The following is an 18,866-nucleotide window of genomic DNA, read 5'->3' as shown; positions in this document are numbered from 1 at the left end:
TGTTGAATTATATCTCAGAACTTAAAATGACATTTAAAAAATAGTCTCCAGTACAAAAGAGCATATGCTTGAATTTATCTAATGACTATTCGTATTTTATTTTTATTTTAGGATCCTAATCAGTTAATCCGTGCAAGTGCTTTGAGAGTTCTATCCAGCATCAGAGTGCCAATTATTGTTCCGATTATGATGCTTGCTATCAAAGAAGCATCAGTTGATTTATCACCTTACGTTAGAAAAAATGCCGCCCATGCAATCCAAAAGCTTTACAGGTATGTTCTCTAGCCATAAATATGGAAGATAGGTATTTAGTGCTCAGTAGAGTGTGTTATAATGAAGTTTAGCTACAGCTTTTGATAACTGCTTCCTGCTAATGGGCATAAAATCAGCAAGTCAACTTTGACTAAAGGTTCTGAATTAACATAGTGAAGACCAGTCAGTGCTGTATATTTGCAGCACTTATCAAAGTTAGTCAGATAAACTGCTATTAATTGTTTGGTTTCATTTTGCATATATTTTTTGTTTTATTTAAAATCATTTTTAGACTGCTTTCCATTAAAAAAAAATCTTAAAGCATTTCACAACAGTAAATAGAAGTTCAATGAAACAACCTAGTACAGCACCAAACACAGTTAAAACATAGTCTGTTGAGTAAAACAAGGAAATGAAGCCTACAACTTGACAGAATATTCTTAATAGAACTTTAAATATTTTATTTCCATGGGCAGAGTTGAAAGGATGGCGTGCAGGACTGCAGCCCATTCAGGAAGAAGTAGCTTGAATAAGTCTTGGTGACATTCATAATTCCACTCTTAAAATGAGAGAATCTTAATTCTTTTTGTTCACTTTTCAGTCTTGATCCTGAGCAAAAAGAACTGTTAATTGAAGTGATAGAGAAACTTCTGAAAGACAAGAGCACTGTAAGTAATACAGTTTCAGCGTCTTTGTAATGCAATCAAAACTGTTCTTTTCACCTGTAACTTTATGCTACTTTAAACTTTAACCTGAAAAGAGTAGAAGTAGTGTAATGACTAGACAGGCAGAAGACCCAATTTGGCACTGTGGTGGAGAAGCATGTTACCAGTGCCTTGGTTATTTCTTTTGGTTTCTATTTCAATCTTTTCTGAAAGGACTGAGGTCAAGAAGAGACATTTTAAGATCAATTCTTATGTAAATAAACCCATAAAAGTGCTCTTCGGCAGCACATATACTAAAATAAACCCATAAAAACTCATGAGTCATAAGTTTCTTCTTCCTTTCCCCCTGTGAGTGTGAATGCTGGAAACAAGTTATAGAAGCAACAGCACCCTTTAAAAGATGTTCACGCTAAATGTCCAGATAGCTACTGAGAAGGCTACTGTGTTCAGATCCGTTTCTTAGCAGATTTTGCCTTTATAGATCACACATAGCACCATGGAGTCTATAGTGAGCTAGCACAGACCACCTTTGTTACCAGAAGTTGGGTTGCCATATTCTGTGTAAGGTATGGCTTCCAAATAACCTTCAACAGCAGTCTGGTATGGAGAGCATCTTCATTGTTATTCCGTGCCATGATTATTGACAGATGTGAATCATAAGAAAAATGGCATCCTCTTATAGTTTTAGGGGAAACACTGGCCACTGTTTCACTGTGATCCAGATTGTCATATGAGTCCCCAGGATGATCTGAGGTTGAATGTTGGGAAAGTAACAAGTTGCCATTCTATGGACTTTGTTATATTTTGGCTCCCTGGAATCTTGAATAGAAACAAAATGGTTTTCTTTCATCCTTAGACACAAAATGTAAAAGTTGTGGAGTGAGATGACAATCTCACCGCTATTTTATAGCAGATTCTGAGTTCATTGATGTTCAAAGGGCTTTTAAGGTCTCCAGCTGTGGGTGTAAATACAGCTTTCTTTTGAAGCAAATTGAGTGCCCATGTGCCCTGTGAAAGCTAGATAGGATTATCTGTAGCAGCTGACTCTTGGGAGGTCAAATAATTTGCTTGTTAAAAATGAGCTGAAGAATTGGTGATGGCTTTGTGATGAGATTACTGATGTGGTCTAAACTAGAATATTACCTTTGGGAAATGGAACAAAGTAAGGTGCATTCTTTTAACATATTTAACAGATATGCTAGAAGTAATGTGTGGCGTTCAGATTACAGATGTAAGGGTAACCTAGTATTTTCCAAAGTTATTGATTCAATGTTGATAAAAGCTTTATTGCTGTGGTGGGAAAATAACTTGAGTTTGTGCAGATGCTGTATTGTGATAGATCTATTATCCAGCTATTAGAAGATAAATGACTGATCTTTACCAGCTTCCATGCTTCCAGAAAATTGAAATAAGAAGGGGAATATCATTTGGGCTGTATGATTAGGGCAGGTGGGATGGCCATTAATTTAAGAGAAGGAAATGTTGGCAGCATAGGCCAACTTGCACCATATTATCAATCAAACCTTGATACACTTCTTGTGATGACCCAGCACTCTCAGGTTTTTGCAACGTTAATTAGAATTCATGACAAAATAGATGCAAGGAAACATTTTGTACCCTTCATAATTTTATAGAAAATTTATTGTTATTAGAGGAACCATTTGCTTAGTGTGATTTTTTTCATTACCAGCTTGTCAACTAGCATAGATAATCTGGAGAAAATATGAACTCCATAGATTGGGTGTCACTTTTGTTGATGGTTCATGTAGTTTACCTTGGAGCGCAGCTAATGGCTGAAGTTCATAGCAACAGCACAGAAAAACGTGGCAACCAGTGAAAGACAAATGAACCATGTTTATTGCTTTAATATAAAAAATACATAAATGGTAAGCTGTATTTGAATTTGTTGAGCTCATTGGTAGTTTTGTAGGTATGATTTATTTTTTCTTGCACAAAAAAACTATTTAATTTTCATCTCAGTATGTCAGTTTCACTGTAAACTGTTTTTTGTTTTCTTTTTTACGTTTTGATTTAATCATTTTGTTTTAATTCAATGTTTTTATGGGATATTTATGGGATATTAAACATTTAATAAACTAAGATCATCAGCTGTTTCCCAAATATTTAGATAGGTCCCAGCATAGTGGAAATTTGCTTTGAGGTGTGCTGTTTTCTAAAAAGACGTAGAATCAAAATCAATTCAAATTATAGCTTGAATTGGAAAGAACTTATTGTTAATCATTTATGTTTAGCGCAGAACATGTTTGTAAATTCTGGTGTGGCGGATGGCGTGTAGTGTTATATGATGGAGTTGTTACAAATAAGTTAATATTCATATCTCTATCTTTTCATAAATACAATGAACTTTTTAAAGTGGATGCCGAAGATTCTTACTCCTTGTGAAAGACCTGCCATTCTAAATACACAAATTGACTTTGCCCCACCTCTGTGTTTATGCTGCTGAATTCACACACCCTCTTCCAAGGTGTAGAAAGAACAGTGCCTTGGTTTACTATTAGTAGTCTTGGAAATGTCAGTTTCTGCCTAACTGGTAAGTAGCTAGGCAAAAGGCAACATTCTGAGCTTTCTGTGTATAGCCTTAATTTTAGGGTAATATGAAATTTAAATTGAATACCGGCAAATGAGGAGTACCTATTCTTCATTTCACTCCCCTTAAAACTCTTGTGGAGAAGTAGCACCTGTACCTACAATGATTACGAATTTTTATGTTTAGCTAAATGATTGCAGGTTTATAGGTTGTTTGTGGGATCTTGGTGTATGTATGTGTTTAGAAAATGTAAATAGGGGAAATGGACAGAAATAATTCTTTTATTTAAGGTTGCAACATTTAAGGTTTGTTAAGGGCAATATTTATATTTTATATGAAAGCTTGCATGCTTTCATATGTAGTCAGGTAATGTTGATAATATTAATTAATAGCAGTGTTAACTGATGATATAGTTGTAAAAATTATAGAAAGAAAAAGATTGTAAATGTGAACAATGAGACATTTTCCTCCTACAAGTGATGTGATATAGAAAATAAATGTAAGTATAATGCATTTTCTTTAGTCCTTTACAAATAATCAATTCCCTTCTTTATGGAATGAGTTGTATACATGCTGGGACCAGCAGGTACCAGTACATAGCAGAGCTGGAGACAATAAATGCAGCGTCACGTTTATAGTTATTGGTAATTTGTGAAATCCCCACAGGACTTGGAACTTGTTTAGCATAATAGCAAGACTATATTCTGAGCTGTTTTCTTTCAGTTGTAATCGTAGGTGCATACTAATAAACCAAATGTCAACCAAAAAATAGGGGAAAACTCTTAACAAGTGAATATCGTTGTATTTTATATTTTTCCAAAAGTGCCATTTCAATAAATTGTACTTCTATTTAATTGCTTACTTTAAATCATTGGGGAAATTTTAGAGGTTGAAATGCAGATCCCCAGTGCTCTGCTAGAAGGTGACATTAATTTCCTTACAGAAAGCTGCTTTACATGCATGCTTAACTGCATACATATCAGTTGCTTCATACAGAAGCCTGATCATAGTAGCTATTTTGCATAGCATGTGGTGGAAACAAAACAAAATTTTATTAAAGCAGTTGCTGGAGGGGTGGGAAGAGATAATTGGCAATACACAGTGACAAGTAGTTATGTCATATTTGTAACTGATAGCTGACAGGGCAACGAGATGCATTATTTTCAGTACTACTTGTATTTTTGCTAACTCTTGTACAAGCAACAATTGGTAGATAAAAAATCAAAAGGTTCAAAATGTTTTGTTTAAGGCTATCTGAAATAAAGTGGCACACTGCTTATCATTCAGGAAGGTAATATCATTAATCCTAGGATGTAATAAAATTTTATGACAGAGGAACGTGAGAGTGTATGTGGCTAATATATACCTTTTGTACTACATATTATTATAGTGGACAGATAAAGTTTGAATTTGTTATGCATGTTTTAAGAGGTTGGCACAGTAAATAATCATTTTTTGTCATCTGTGGCATATGATCTCTTGCTTTCTCTGGTATATGTGGACAATACTGTAGTTTGCAAACACTAATGTGGATATAAGTACTCATTTTTACGGCTGAACATTTAATAATTTTTTTATATGGACAAAGACATGGGTCCTTCACTGATCCCACTCCAAAATTTGTTTTGATTTTAAGCATCACTGTGAGAGTCTAAGGTAGATAACACTTTTAACATGCACTACTCATCCATCAAAGTGCAAGTAGATAAATAGGGAAGGTAAACGGCGTTTTCGTGTGCTCCTCTGGTTCGCCAGAAGCGGCTTTGTCGTTCTGGCCACATGACCTGGAAGCTGTACACCAGCACCCTCGGCCAATAACGCGAGATGAGTGCCGCAACCCCAGAGTCGGTCATGACTGGACCTAATGGTCAGGGGTCCCTTTACCTTTACTCCAACCATCATAACTAACTGGCTAGTATATTTCAAATTTAAAAGCACACCATACATTAAAAGTACATTAAACAAGGCAACTAAAACCTAAACAAAACATGTTGGGTTTAAAGGAAAAGAAAAGAAAGTTTTCAGGTCCCCAATCCATGCACATTTTACTTGGGAGGAAGCTACATTGAACTTGGTTGGGATTTACTTCTGAGTAACAGTGGCAATACAGTGCCCAGAGCTCAAAAACTGCTTGCATTTATGAAATTCCCTGTTGCAAAATGCAAGTTTCAAACACTGTGTGAAAGAATTGAAGAATGAAGAGCCCTCAAATATTCCATAGTACCTCCCTACAATGTTTTCTACTCCTGGTACTATGTGTTGTCTTCAAGTTTCAGATTCAGTGCTGTTATTTAGAAGAGATATTAACAAGTGGACGCCCCTATACCTACTACACCCATCAACTGAACTACACCTTATCTAACTGAACAAGATAGCTGATGGGCTTACTCTTAAGTTCATATTTATATTAAAGATACAGTAACATATATCATCATGAGCTATGTGTGCCAAGGGGACTGTACAATGAGAGTGTGAATAAGGCATGGCAATAAGAGTGATCTGTGTGCAAGTGAGAGTTGAAGTAGTAAAGAGAAGGGTAGAGAGGAAAAGGAGGTGAAAGTGAAAATGGGGGGTGCAAAGGGAGTTCCAAAAAAGAAGGGAATGGGGTTGAAGATGAAAACAGGGGCATGAAAGGGTCTGAAGAAAAGGAGGGGGAGATGGCTCCATAATTGGGAGGAGGAAGAAGATGCAAGGGATTACCATGGGGTTGGTTGGGGTTGCACAAAAGAAAGAAGGAGGAGATGTGGAAATGGGGATGAAGGTGAAAAGAGGTGCAAAGCAGGACTGCAGAATAGAAGAGAGAAGTGGCTTCAGAAATAGGGTTCAGAATCTTAAAAGCAAACTTAGTTACATGAGGTGGGAAGGAGGAGCTCTAGGGGGTTAATATGGGAGGAATAGCAGGGGTTGGTTGGTAAGCAGAGCGAGCAGGGGCATAGACCCAGTTATATGTATATAATCTTAAATGAATAAATCACACATCTGCTTGAAGAGTGATCCTCTATGGCTGAGTTCTTCTGGATTGATAAGTGCTCTTCCCACCTTTCAGTGCTTTTTACCAATGAATAAAGTCATATCAATGACTGACAATTAAGAAAGCAGATGTAGCCAATTAGATAAAGTGGTACATCCAGTGTCTGAAGAGCATTTCCACAAGATAGGAAATAAAATGAAATAAAGGTCACATAGCAGATGCATTTCTCACAAACTTGCTGAGTAGTCATAACCTACATGCTTGTCTCCCTTTCCTATAGCTTGTCGTTTAAACTTATTGTAATTCCTTTGGAGTTACTGATTCTTATATGCTTGATTCTTGTTCTCTAGCTTGTAGCAGGAAGTGTTGTGATGGCATTTGAAGAAGTCTGTCCAGACAGAATAGATCTGATTCACAAGAACTACAGAAAACTCTGTAATCTGTTGGTGGATGTGGAGGAATGGGGACAAGTTGTCATCATCCACATGCTGACTCGATATGCACGCATGCAGTTTGTCAGCCCTTGGAAAGAGGTAAATAACTTTTTAAAAGTTACTTTGAATTCTTCTAGCTTGTTAGGAGCAGGCTTAGTGACAAACACTTTCAGGAATGTACATCAATAGCTCTCAGATGGCCAGTACAACTGATCCAACAGTTTGCTTATTAGCATCTTCAATGATTTGTCACGCATCAAGACCATCAGACAATGTGTACCGTATCAAAATGAATAAACTTACTATTTTGTAGATTTCTGAGAGAAAGCATTTTTGTGGAGAATGAGCAGTCAACTCCTCTCCACATCAGCTAGTATGGGCTTGATCAGATCTTCTTAATGAAGTCTTAGTCATTGTATTTCTGGAAATACACTTGCAATGCCACACTTTAACACTTTACAGTCAGGCAGATAAATTGATCTCGAAAATCAGTGCAGTCTTGTAACTTGGCTCACAAAAGTTACTAGCTTGTAGAAAAAAGTAGAAAAAACCATATCAAGCAGGTTTGATGGAGAAAGGCAGATCTATCTCTGTTTTGTACTAGTTGTGGACAAACAGATCCTTCTTTCCTCATGCTTAGCACAGTAACGAAGTGGGTTGGTAGAGAAGGAATGAATTGACCTCCTCTTCTGCCAGCCCACTCATCTGCATGGAATTCTTGGTCACCTATTACTACCAGGCGATTTGTTAAATACAAGGCTTACTTAATGGATTATTGATCATAATTGGATTGTTTGTCAGATTGAGTTGTACTGGCTTCCTGCATTTTAAAACTGGTGAGAGCATTTTCTGATACTAAATGATTTACCATCATACTATTACTGCTCTCATTCTGTCGTAAACTTGTATTTCCTACACTTAACCGGGTATAAGTTAAATTCCATCCCCTAGCAATACTTGTAGTACTACAAGATAATGTTATGTGTGTTGCTGGTTTTTGTGTTGGTAGTTTATCTTCTGCATCCATGGTTGAAAGGCTTCTTCTAAGCATCACATGTCCTAGCCTACATGTTGTGTGCAGACACTTGGATTGGGTTTTTTCATTGCTTTATCCCCAAAGGTTGACAGGAGGTTATACAGTGTTTTAGGAATGTAATTGTATGCTGTGCAACAGCATGATATTTTTTCCTTTATGTTGACAGAATAGAACATGTGTGTGTGTGCGCGCGCGCGCGACCACACACACACACTGTAAGGTGTAGTCATCGTCTGCCATATTGGTGGCCACACCAATCGGCAGGCCCGGGGAGAGGGGAGGCAATGTGCACTGCTGTCCCTTCCATTAAACACACCTGCAGCAAGGCATAATGGAGCAGGGGAGGCTCTTCACACAGCAGTTTAGCAAGCTACTATGTGAAGCACCTCTCCCAATTTTTTAAAAGGAGAGTTGGTGAGCATGGGGGAGGCATAAAGGGAGTGTGTTTGGTCATGTGGGGGGAAAGGGATGTTGGTAAGGAGGTAGGTGGGGTTGGTGGGTGGAGCAAACAGTGGTGGCAACCCCTAGTGTGTACAGTATATGATTCAATGAATGATGGAATAATGTTTAGCTTTTTGACTTGTTTCATATAGGCAAGAATAAAAGACCCTTTTATCAGATTGGGTTTATGCATTCATACTGTAATATTTCCTCATAATTCCCCTTGATCATTCTGGGTACTCTTTTCTGAACTTTTTCTAGTTCTACAATATTCTTTTTTATGTGCTGCAAGCAGAACTGCACATGCTATTCAAAAATTACCATAGATTAGTATAATGTTATGCTATTGACAGTTTTATTTTCAATCCCTTTCCTGATGAGTCCTAAAATAGATATTTTTTTACAGCTGTTGCAGACTTTACAGCTGTTGACATTTTTATTGCAATATTTACCACAAATCTCTTTTCTGGTCACTGATTGCCATTTTAGAGCCCATTAGAGTAAAGAAGTTTCAGCCAGCATATACAAGCCATTTTCTGGAGATTAATTCAGCTTCTCACTGGGATCAATTAATACACCCATCTTCATTTTGGAGGTGTCCTTGAAGAATGGGTTATCCAGTTAATGGAAGTTGTAGCTTCCTTTGCTGACTGGAAGGTTGTGTGTGGCTGTATTCATGATAAACAGGTTCAGCAGCGACGAGATTGGTGTAATCCTGAAGTCTTTCTTCCCATTTGTCATTCCCCCTTCCTATGTACATAGTATTTTTTCACAAAATTATTATATGTAGTGCAGATATCTTCATGACCTGGATTAATCAAAGTCAGTCTAGTCAGAACAGAAAAGACAATGCTGTTTCCAGTTACATGTGAAACAAGATATTTTTGCTGTTTAACCTGCACACCGACATTACTGTTCATATCCAGATGTCTTTTTCTTTTCTTCTTTAGTGTACTTCTATTAACATACTTTATAAAGGAATGTTATTGTGCTTGCGGGAGATGAATAGCATTCATTCAATGATTCAGTCACCTTGCTGCATTCTGGAATTCTTTTTATCATTCTGTTTTTATTTGATAACTTCAAAGCAAATAATGCAGTAGATTAGATTTTCATAATGTTCACCATCAGCATGGCCCATCACTGGTAACTGATGAGAGGGTTCCATCTCTTAGATTTGATAGGACTTGCAGTGAAAGAAAATAATTCATGTTTGTTTCAGCCACTTTTTAAAATTTTCAGTTGTGAAGGAGTTATAGATGAATTACCACAACAGCATTTTTGTCCGTATCTTACGCCAAACCTTCATAATAGTTGCAACAACTAAAGTTGTATCTTTTTTGCTATTGGAAAATTTATTGTACCGGTAGTTATCTCACTTTTCATTCAAATCCTTGTTTCTTTCTGTACCATTCTTGTGGGCATGGGCACATTTTTAGCTTTTGCTGCCTGCCACAAGGATGACAAGGTATTGCAGTTTTTAAGAACAGGCAATATCACTAGCTACTCACTCATAAATGCTGCCTGATAGAGGCCCAGCACAACTGCAGTGTGTCCAAACTCATAGATGTTGTTAAGAAACTGCAAGTGGTTTACATGCTGCTTCTCCTTTAGTGTATTCATTACCACTGCACTGGTGGTAGCCCAGATTAGTACCAGTCTATATGTAATACTACAGCATGGTTAAAACTGACAAAGAAAGAGGATTGTGTTTGTAAACCTGGGAGCCACTCTGTCTCTTAACCATGATTAAGAGATTGGCAGTGTTATGTCTGCACAGGGCAAGAAAGTTCAGAAACCAGATTGGTTTCTTGCTAATTTAATTGCTAAAATAGAAGGAGAACCTCTTTGAAATCAGCAGGTCTCCATGCTTTTTTCAATAGGTTCTTAAATAAACACATAACAAGGTTTCTTGTGTAGTAGAACAGATTTTTAATTTAGTTTATTTGCATCATTATAGATCAGTATTTAGACTGTTTATATGTAAATGTATGATTTGAGGAACAATTAACTGTTGACAAAGTATATTGCAGTCATATCAATTGCAGTGCATTTTCCATAATTTTTCTAACTGACATCTTTGATAAATAGTGGTTGCCAAGTCAAAACCGATTATACAGTGCACTAGGAATTCATGGTGCTGTCAGGGAGAAGACCGATTGACTTTAAATTTACATATTAATGAGAAGATTTGTTAAGGGGGTGCTTGACTATAGAAAATAACAGCATATTTATAGGGCACGACATTTTATAAATAAAGCTGATGCAGGAAAATGGAAATTAAACCTTTCAGATTAATACATTCAAGAATGTTAAAATGCATATTTGCATTTTTATTTTATGAATTTACCTTCTTTTTCAGAGCAGTATATTTCCTCCTCTCCAAGTTAAATGTTCTGCTCTTGCAGGATTAGTAATTTTGAATTATTTTGTGTGCCTCAACAGGTAAAGGGACCCACCAATAAACATAGAGGAAGATCATAGTTTACGGTTTGTTAATTTTGGTACAAGCCCTATTATCTTCATTCTTACAAAAGAATAAAGATTCATATCCCTATTAGGATTTTGTGATAGTACAGTAGTGCTAGTCGTACTGATATAAGACTTAAAATATTTAGTGTGTAAACACTCTAGCTTTTATTTCATATAAATGAGTATCTTGAAAGCATGTATTTCAAGATTCACCAATTCATTAGCTGTGGATTTTAAAATGTGCGTTCCAAGCTTAATTACACAGAATCACTAGCGGTTGATATAATTGTTGGGATAAGAATTCAGATCTTGCCTGGCAACTTTGCCTTCAGTGGGTAACAAAAAAGGTGATAAAGTAATTACATCTAGCACTGTGTGTTAAATTTTACTCATGATTTCAGTTATTGCAGTGATTGTACAGACCTCTGGCCCATTGCTGAGTATCTCCCCTAAGTGAAGATACAGCTGTTAAAATCACAAGTGCCCTGTTTTCGCTCATAACAGTCCTAAACCCTGAGATTGCTGTCCTGTACCTATTTACCTGGCAGAAAGCCCATTAAGCACAAAGAGACTTACTTCTGAAGTAGATATGTATATCATTGGACTGTAAGTTAACAATACAGTGAATTCTTAATGAGTGCCTGGCTTTGGATGCTGCACAGCAGGAATCATGCCCAAGCATCTGGAAAGTTTTCTCATTTTGCATTTACCATTTGTGAAGGGGATTCTTTAACTTCCACCTGCACTTATTGTATAGTGGTATTTTCAGAAAAGACCTTCTGTGATCCAGAACCCCCAGGTCAGGTAAGTGCAGTGGTGGGGTGGCAATTGGAAGAGCTGGGCGAGCTGGAGCTGCTTGTTGCTGCTGCCAGTGCTGGGCCTGGTGGCAAGCCGGGCCTGACTACAAGGTGCAGGGTGTAATTCACCCCAGCGCCTAGCAGATTACAGCCTTCGGATGTTGCCAAGGGGTGCAGGACCCATCGGCAGCATTGGCACGGGGAAATCCACCCCAGCGCCTAGCCAAGTGGGGTCATCTGGTGCTGCTAACTTGCATCTAGTAAATAACTACTCAGATGAAAGCTGCACTGAGTTCAGTGGGCCTTACTCCCAGGTAAGGGGTGTGTGTTTTATCTAGGCAGCCAGGGCTCCTCCGGATGACAGTATCTTTTTGTACCAGCCAGGTCAGTGAGGACCACTTATTTTTAAAATTCTCCCATATATACAGAACTTAAAGACTGTATCTGTAGGTTCCCCCTCTGTGTCAAATAACTGGGGTCAAATAAGTGTTGTTTACTTTTTATAATACATGGATCTCCCTCGGGAGGTTCTGGACTTTCCTTTCTTGGAGGTTTCTAAGCAGAGGTTGGATGGCCATCTGCCATAGAAGATTTAGCAGAGTTTCCTACATTGCAGGAGGTCGCACTAGAAAAATGCAGGGGGGCTACAATCAGAAAAAGGTTGGGAAATACTGGTGTTTCTGTCCCTAAATAGCTAATATCAAAGAAAAAAATGTGTACAACTTAAAAACTTTATTTCAGCTTCACTCTTGGTTTGTTAGCATGTGGAATACTATAAGAATGGCCCAGAGCAGCTAAAGCCTTAGTAATGCTGAGTCCTGCATTTTTACTAATTGTAGTTAGTGTTTACCCACAGTATATAAAGCTCTCCATTACAAAGCCAGGATGACTAAAAAGAGGCTTAGGGCACCCTTTGTCCACATATTAGTTACACTCTTAAGTTTTAGATTCTACAGATATTTTTTGAGCTTTGAATAGAGTAACTTGGGCACAACAATTTTACATCCTTGTAGTCTTAAAGAAAACAACAGCATAACATTACTCTCTGAATCTTTTGTCTCTGCAGTATGATATTTGAAAACAATATATATACTTTTTATAACATGCCAAATAATCAGGCTGTTACTTTATGTGAACTCATAATGTCTCTGGGAAATGAGTGGTTAAGCGTATATGAAAGTATGGGTCTGTTTGGGGGAATAGATTTTGTACCCTGGAAGATTCACTGATTGATCTCTAAGGTTTCGTGCTGTATTTGATTTATGGTTCTCCTATTATTCTAGTATATAGACATACTACTTATTGAGCTTTTGCTTGGTCAGCTGAATTACAGAGGCCCAGGCAGCCAATAGATGTTTTTTTCTTCAGGCTCTGATAAAGAAACATTGTTTGCCAGGAATCTGTTGAGAAATTTGAGCTGTAGTTCAAATTCAGAATATGCTAAACAAAATTTAGGTGACATACCATATTTATGGTTTTGGTACTACCTGAAAGTGAAAAGCAAAGCAATATGTATGTTTGTATGCGTTTTTCTCACCTTTGATAGGAGGGAATTCTGGAAGAGTATAGTGAGAAGCATTTCTATGGATCTGAAGAAGAGCAGAAAGAGAAAAATCAGGAAGCGAACAAGCCCTATTCTATGGACCCAGACCACCGATTGCTTATACGAAATACAAAGCCTTTACTACAAAGCCGGAATGCTGCCGTAAGATTAACTTTCTTCATAATTGTCTTTAGGGGTTTTTAAAGCCAGGCTTTAAATTTTTAAATTTAGCCATTGAAAATAGTCTGTACTGAGTACAATAGATATCCAAACATAACCACCGCGTAATGTGCAGGCCTACTTTGCCATGTATTCTGGCTTAGTATATTTTAAAGCCGGGGGTGGAGTGGGGTTAGACCTTGAAGCTAGCTTTTTTTTCTACACATGTTTTTTCTTCTGCTAAGAAAGCTGCTTATAATTCAAAGACAATAATGTAATACCTGATGTCTTTGAATATGTTCTTTTGCTTCAAGGAACGTAAGAAATTAAAATTTACTGCATGCAAATATGTTTATACTATGTGAAAGAAAAGCATAATTACCAGATGAATGGAGGTGACTTGTCGTCATTTTTTCAGGTGGTGATGGCAATTGCACAACTTTATTGGCATGTGGCACCCAAATCTGAAGCTGGGATTGTTGCTAAATCATTAGTACGTTTACTTCGTAGTAACAGGTAAATCAAGCATACTTTTCTGCTAATTTTCCCAACAGTGGTTGGTAAAAAGTTATGAAAGGGTAAAGTAGTTTTCATTTGTATAACAGTAATTTTGGTATTCATTGTTCATACATGGATTTGATAAATATTTACAAAATCTGAAACACGTTAATAGTATTTAATGAGCTCAATTTTATAAAGCTCACTGGAAAAGAAGTATAGTGTACTATTACATTCATAAGGTATAAATTTGGTTCAAAATCAAGATCTGGCACAAGCATACAATGGAAGTAGGTTTTAAAGATAAAGCTTCAGGATTTATGCATTCCCTCTCCTGCCACCACTCTCTCATGTTAGTTCCCTACATACATCTCTCCTGGCTTTTTAAAATGAAATGAAACTAGGTATGCTTCTGTAAATTTACTTTGACTATATAGGGTTTAATCAAGGTTCTCAAAGGAGTGTACCAGATTTCATTTCCATCAATGTTTGTAGTGTTTGCAATAACTCTGAACCCATTTAGTACTTTAAACTTTGATATTCCATTATATAACATATCTTCAAAAACATTTTGAAGAGCATTCTAAGGATTTAAATAACCTTTACTTTTGAATCTAGCTCTTTAAAAATGTTTTTAATAGAGCAGTGCTTGAGAGTTATGCATATTAATTATATAACATTGACTTTTAGGGAAGTACAGTACATTGTTCTCCAGAATATAGCAACGATGTCAATCCAACACAAGGTTTGATGTTTTGAATACATAACTTCAAAATTCTACATTTTAACCTCAGTATAATTACTAAATATTGTTAATTTGTGTTTTCCCTCCCCAGGGCATGTTTGTGCCTTACTTGAAGAGTTTCTACGTTAGGTCAACTGATCCAACTATGATCAAGACATTAAAGGTATGGTTTTATCCTATATAATAATATGCAAGTGTCTCTGCGTCCAAGTTTTCCGTGTGTCCCTGGGTTACAGCGCATGTACCCCAGGGACACAGGGATTGGACAGAGAGACAACCGCCGCTCCGCCAACCGCCACACGGCGCTTCCTCGGCTTGGCGGCGGCAGGAAGAAGGGGAGGAATTCCTCCCCTTTTTCCCACCGCCGCCAAGCCAGTCCCCTAGCTGAAGTGCGGCACGGTGGGGGCTTTTCGCCGTTTGCCTTCTCCGAGCAAACGGCGAAAAGCCCCCGCTGCGGAATGGCTTGGCGGTGGCGGGAAGAAGGGGAGGAATTCCTCCCCTTCTTCCCGCCACCGCCAAGCCAGTCCCGGAGCCGAATTGCGGCGTGGCGGGGGCTTTTCGCCGTTTGCCTCCCCCTTAGCTCGGGGAAGGCAAACAGTGAACCCCCCCCCCACGCCGCAATTCGGCTCCGCCCCCCGCACGCTTTGGCTTGGGGAAGCAGGCAGGGAAACAGCAATAGCCCGGGAAGCTGCGGGCTGTTGCCGTCTTCCTGCCTGCTTCCCCGAGCCGTAGCGCATCGGGGGACAGAGCCGAAGATCGGCGGGCGCTGTTTGCCGGGGTTGACAAGCCCCAGCAAGCAGCGCCCACCGATCTGCGTGTGACAGGCGGTGGGGAATGCAGGCAGGCAAGAGAACAAGTGCCTGCCTGCCTGCCTGCCTGCCTGCCTGCCTGCCTGTCTTCCCCGCCGCCCGTCCCCCAGTGCTCCGTGCAGCGCTGCTGGGTGCCAACCCGGCAGGCCGCTTCCTTGATCTGGCGGCCTGCCGGGTCGGCGCTGATCAGCGCTGCGCGGAGCACCGGATCGAAGAGCCGGTCTGCAGAGTCAGCGCCCAGCAACGCCGCACGGAGCATCACCTCCTCAATCCAGCACGGCGTTGCTGGGCGCTGACTGTGCAGACCGGCTCCTCGATCCGGTGCTCCGCGCAGCGCTCACATGTGTTCTAGCGCCCGTTTATTTAACGGGCTGAACACACTAGTATTTTATATTTATATTAAATGCATTAATTATTCTTAATAGGATGAATATATTTGTTCCTCAGCATTGACCTTAATTTTGTAATACTAAAAAAGAGCAAAATCCCAACTCATCTCTTTCAGAAATCTTACCTTGAGTATATTATGAGGAACATACTCTGTGTTGTGAACAATTTAAACTGTAGAGAGCAGACTCTTGCACAGGTTTCATTAGCAGGAAAACTTGTGTTGAACAGGGCTTGTTTTCTAGTAAGTATAAAATTGCTTGCTGAGTCTCTAAAAGGAAGCCATTTTTTAAATGTAGGACCTTAGTGCAGTTTATAGTAAGCAATAAGTAAAAGATCTGCATTTAATTAATCTATACTAATGTCAAAGAGGACAGAAATGTAAACTGTTACATTTAATTTGTTTAAATAATCTACTGTATAGGAAGCAAAGAATGTAGCAGGGGAAAAGAGAACAACTTTCTTACGTAATTAGTTATTAGAAAGATTGGGATTACAAAAAATTGTGAAATTGTGAATTGAGCACAGAAAATAGTGACTAACATATTTTGAGTCTAAAGCAGGGATCAGCAAGCTTTTTCAGCCGTGGGCCAGTCTACCATCCCTCAGACCATGTGGTGGGCTGGACTATATTTTTTTTTGGGGGGGGGGAATGAATGAATTTGTATGCCCCACAAATAAAAGCACACATTCTACTCATGTAAAAACACGCTGATTCCCGGACCGTCAGTGGGCCGGATTGATAAGGCGATTGGGCCGCATCCGGCCCACGGGCCTGAGGTTGCCTACCCCTGGTCTAAAGTCTCTCAACTTCAGAGTGACCTTGACTCTTGAGTTCCAAGTCAGGTGCCCAATGTCACAACTGATGATGCCTTGTGGAATAGGTTTCAGTTCGTGCAGACAGATGAGGTTGACAAGGTGCTTATGGCTATTCACCCAACCATAGACCCTATTGATTCCTGTCCCTATTGGCTTATTGAACCTCACAAAGGGTGTTTGACTGTTTGGGTCCAGAATGTAATTAACACTTCATAACCTGAAGGGGTTGCCTTGAGAGTTGTTGTGTTTAGTCGTTTAGTCGTGTCCGACTCTTTGTGACCCCATGGAGTTGCCTTGAGAGAGCCACTCCTAAAGAAGTTGGTCTGGAACCAGTTGCAAAGATCTGCTTCCTAGGGAAGGCAGTGGAGAAGGTCACCTATCTAAACCTTTTTGAATCTGGTTTGAATTGGTTTTTGCTGAGAGTGGGACAAGAGGCATATGACCCCGCTTCTGCTTCTTTATCTTTCTGTGGCTTTCCTTACCATTCATTATGGTGTCCTCCTGGACTGGCTCCAAGGAATGGAAATTGGGGTACTGTGCTACAGTAGTTCTGGTCCTATCTACATGGCTGAGTTCACAGAGCAGCATTGTCAGCCCTCTGGCAATTACACTATGGGATACCTTGGGGCACCATTTCCCCCCCAGTGTTATTTAATAGCTACATGAAGCTTCTGATAGTGGTCATAGGGAGATTTGGGGCAAGATATCATTTATATGCTAATGATACAGTAGCTCTATTTCTTTGTAACATCGGAATTGGGAGAGGCAGTGCAGACCATGAACTAGCGCCTGGATGCAGTGTTGAGATGGATGAGGGAACATACCTGAATCTTGCCAAGATGGAGGCACTATGGGTCAGTGATTCCAGTGTCTGAGGAAAAGTCCCAATGTTGCCGCAGCTTAAAATTGGAGAGTGGGGCAGAGACTTACTCAGGTGTAGAGCAGGTGAATGTGGCTTGCCAACAACAGCCTTTCAGGCCATATGGGGAAGTGTGGCAGGCCTAATTAGGCCAACAGGCAGGAGGTTCCCCACTCCTGAAGCGTTATATAATACAGGCACAGCTCCTTTTTCAAACTTTAGAAAAGGCCTCTCTTCTACACCTGGATAAAAGCTTCAGTGAACATTGCCTTAGGCATGGGCCATGTTAGGAGTTCTTACAATCCATATGCATCATATGAGCTAATACATAGCTTTCAAATCATTTCCTTTAATCCTCCTTTAATCCTTTAATAAGAGAAACGTTTTCTTATTAAAAATTCATGGTGATTTATTTTCCAGCCTTCAACTTGCTGAGGGTTTTTCATTTTGTAATTCGGAACTGTTCACAATGTAGAAAACATTCCTTATTCTTCCAACAGTAGCACCTTAAAGACCAACTAAGTTTTTATTTTGGTATGAGCTTTCGTGTGCATGCACACTTCTTCAGATACAGTGAAATGGAAGTTTCCAGGCACTTATGTAGAGAAGGGGTGGGGAGGGGTGGGGATGGGGAGGGGGGATCACTCAGAAGGGTGGTGGAAATGGGTGATTGACTGACTGATAGCTGTTGATGACCGCAAACGACTGCAAATGGTTTTGCATGAAAAAGCAAGGGTTGAGATGGCTGAAGATCGCTTATCATGTATAATGAGATAAGAACCCGATATCTCTGTTCAAACCAGGTCCCTCCATGGTTTTGAGCTTGGTGATAAGTTGCAATTCAGCAACTTCTCTTTCCAGTCTATTTCTGAAATTCTTTTGTAGTAAGACAGCTACTTTGAGATCTTGTATAGAATGTCCTGGGAGATTGAAGTGTTCTCCTACTGGTTTTTCTGTCTTCTGGTTCCTGATGTCAGATTTATGTCCATTTATCCTTTGGCGTAGGGTTTGGCCTGTTTGTCCAATATAGAGAGCTGAAGGGCACTGTTGGCATTTGATGGCATACACAATGTTAGAGGATGAGCAATTAAATAGTCCTGAGATGGTATGTTGGATGTTGTTGGGGCCAGTAATGGTGTTGTCTGGGTGTATGTGGCAGCAAAGTTGGCATCTGGGTTTATTGCAGGCTCTGGTACCAGTGTCCATGTTAAGTCTGGTGGTTGTATTATTGTGGGTGAGGAGTTGTTTAAGATTGGGTGGCTGTCTGTAGGCAATGAAAGGTCTTCCTCCCAGAGCTTGAGAAAGGGAGCGGTCATTGTCCAGGAGAGGCTGTAGATCTCTGATGATGCGTTGTACTGTTTTAGCTTGGGAGCTGTATGTGATGACTAGTGGTGTTCTGTTATTTTCTTTTTTGGGTCTGTCTTGCAGCAG

The 18,866-nt window shown here is 39.3% G+C and overlaps 1 protein-coding gene across 1 annotated transcript in view; it reads left to right on the top strand.

Moving 5' to 3' along the window:
* Nucleotides 1-18,866, top strand: part of AP3B1 (adaptor related protein complex 3 subunit beta 1) — a 141,490-nt gene that overhangs the window by 27,965 nt on the left and 94,659 nt on the right. Inside the window, exons 5-11 of the mRNA XM_035100070.3 lie at nucleotides 112-272; nucleotides 854-920; nucleotides 6,787-6,969; nucleotides 13,163-13,321; nucleotides 13,737-13,834; nucleotides 14,507-14,561; nucleotides 14,653-14,724. Of these exons, the coding sequence (XP_034955961.3) occupies nucleotides 112-272; nucleotides 854-920; nucleotides 6,787-6,969; nucleotides 13,163-13,321; nucleotides 13,737-13,834; nucleotides 14,507-14,561; nucleotides 14,653-14,724 (795 nt within the window). The remainder of the gene's footprint in view (nucleotides 1-111; nucleotides 273-853; nucleotides 921-6,786; nucleotides 6,970-13,162; nucleotides 13,322-13,736; nucleotides 13,835-14,506; nucleotides 14,562-14,652; nucleotides 14,725-18,866) is intronic.

This window comes from Zootoca vivipara, chromosome 10, assembly GCF_965207765.1.
Source record: "Zootoca vivipara chromosome 10, rZooViv2.hap1.1, whole genome shotgun sequence".
Taxonomy (NCBI): domain Eukaryota; kingdom Metazoa; phylum Chordata; class Lepidosauria; order Squamata; family Lacertidae; genus Zootoca; species Zootoca vivipara.
This window is presented reverse-complemented; position numbering and strand designations above follow the sequence as displayed.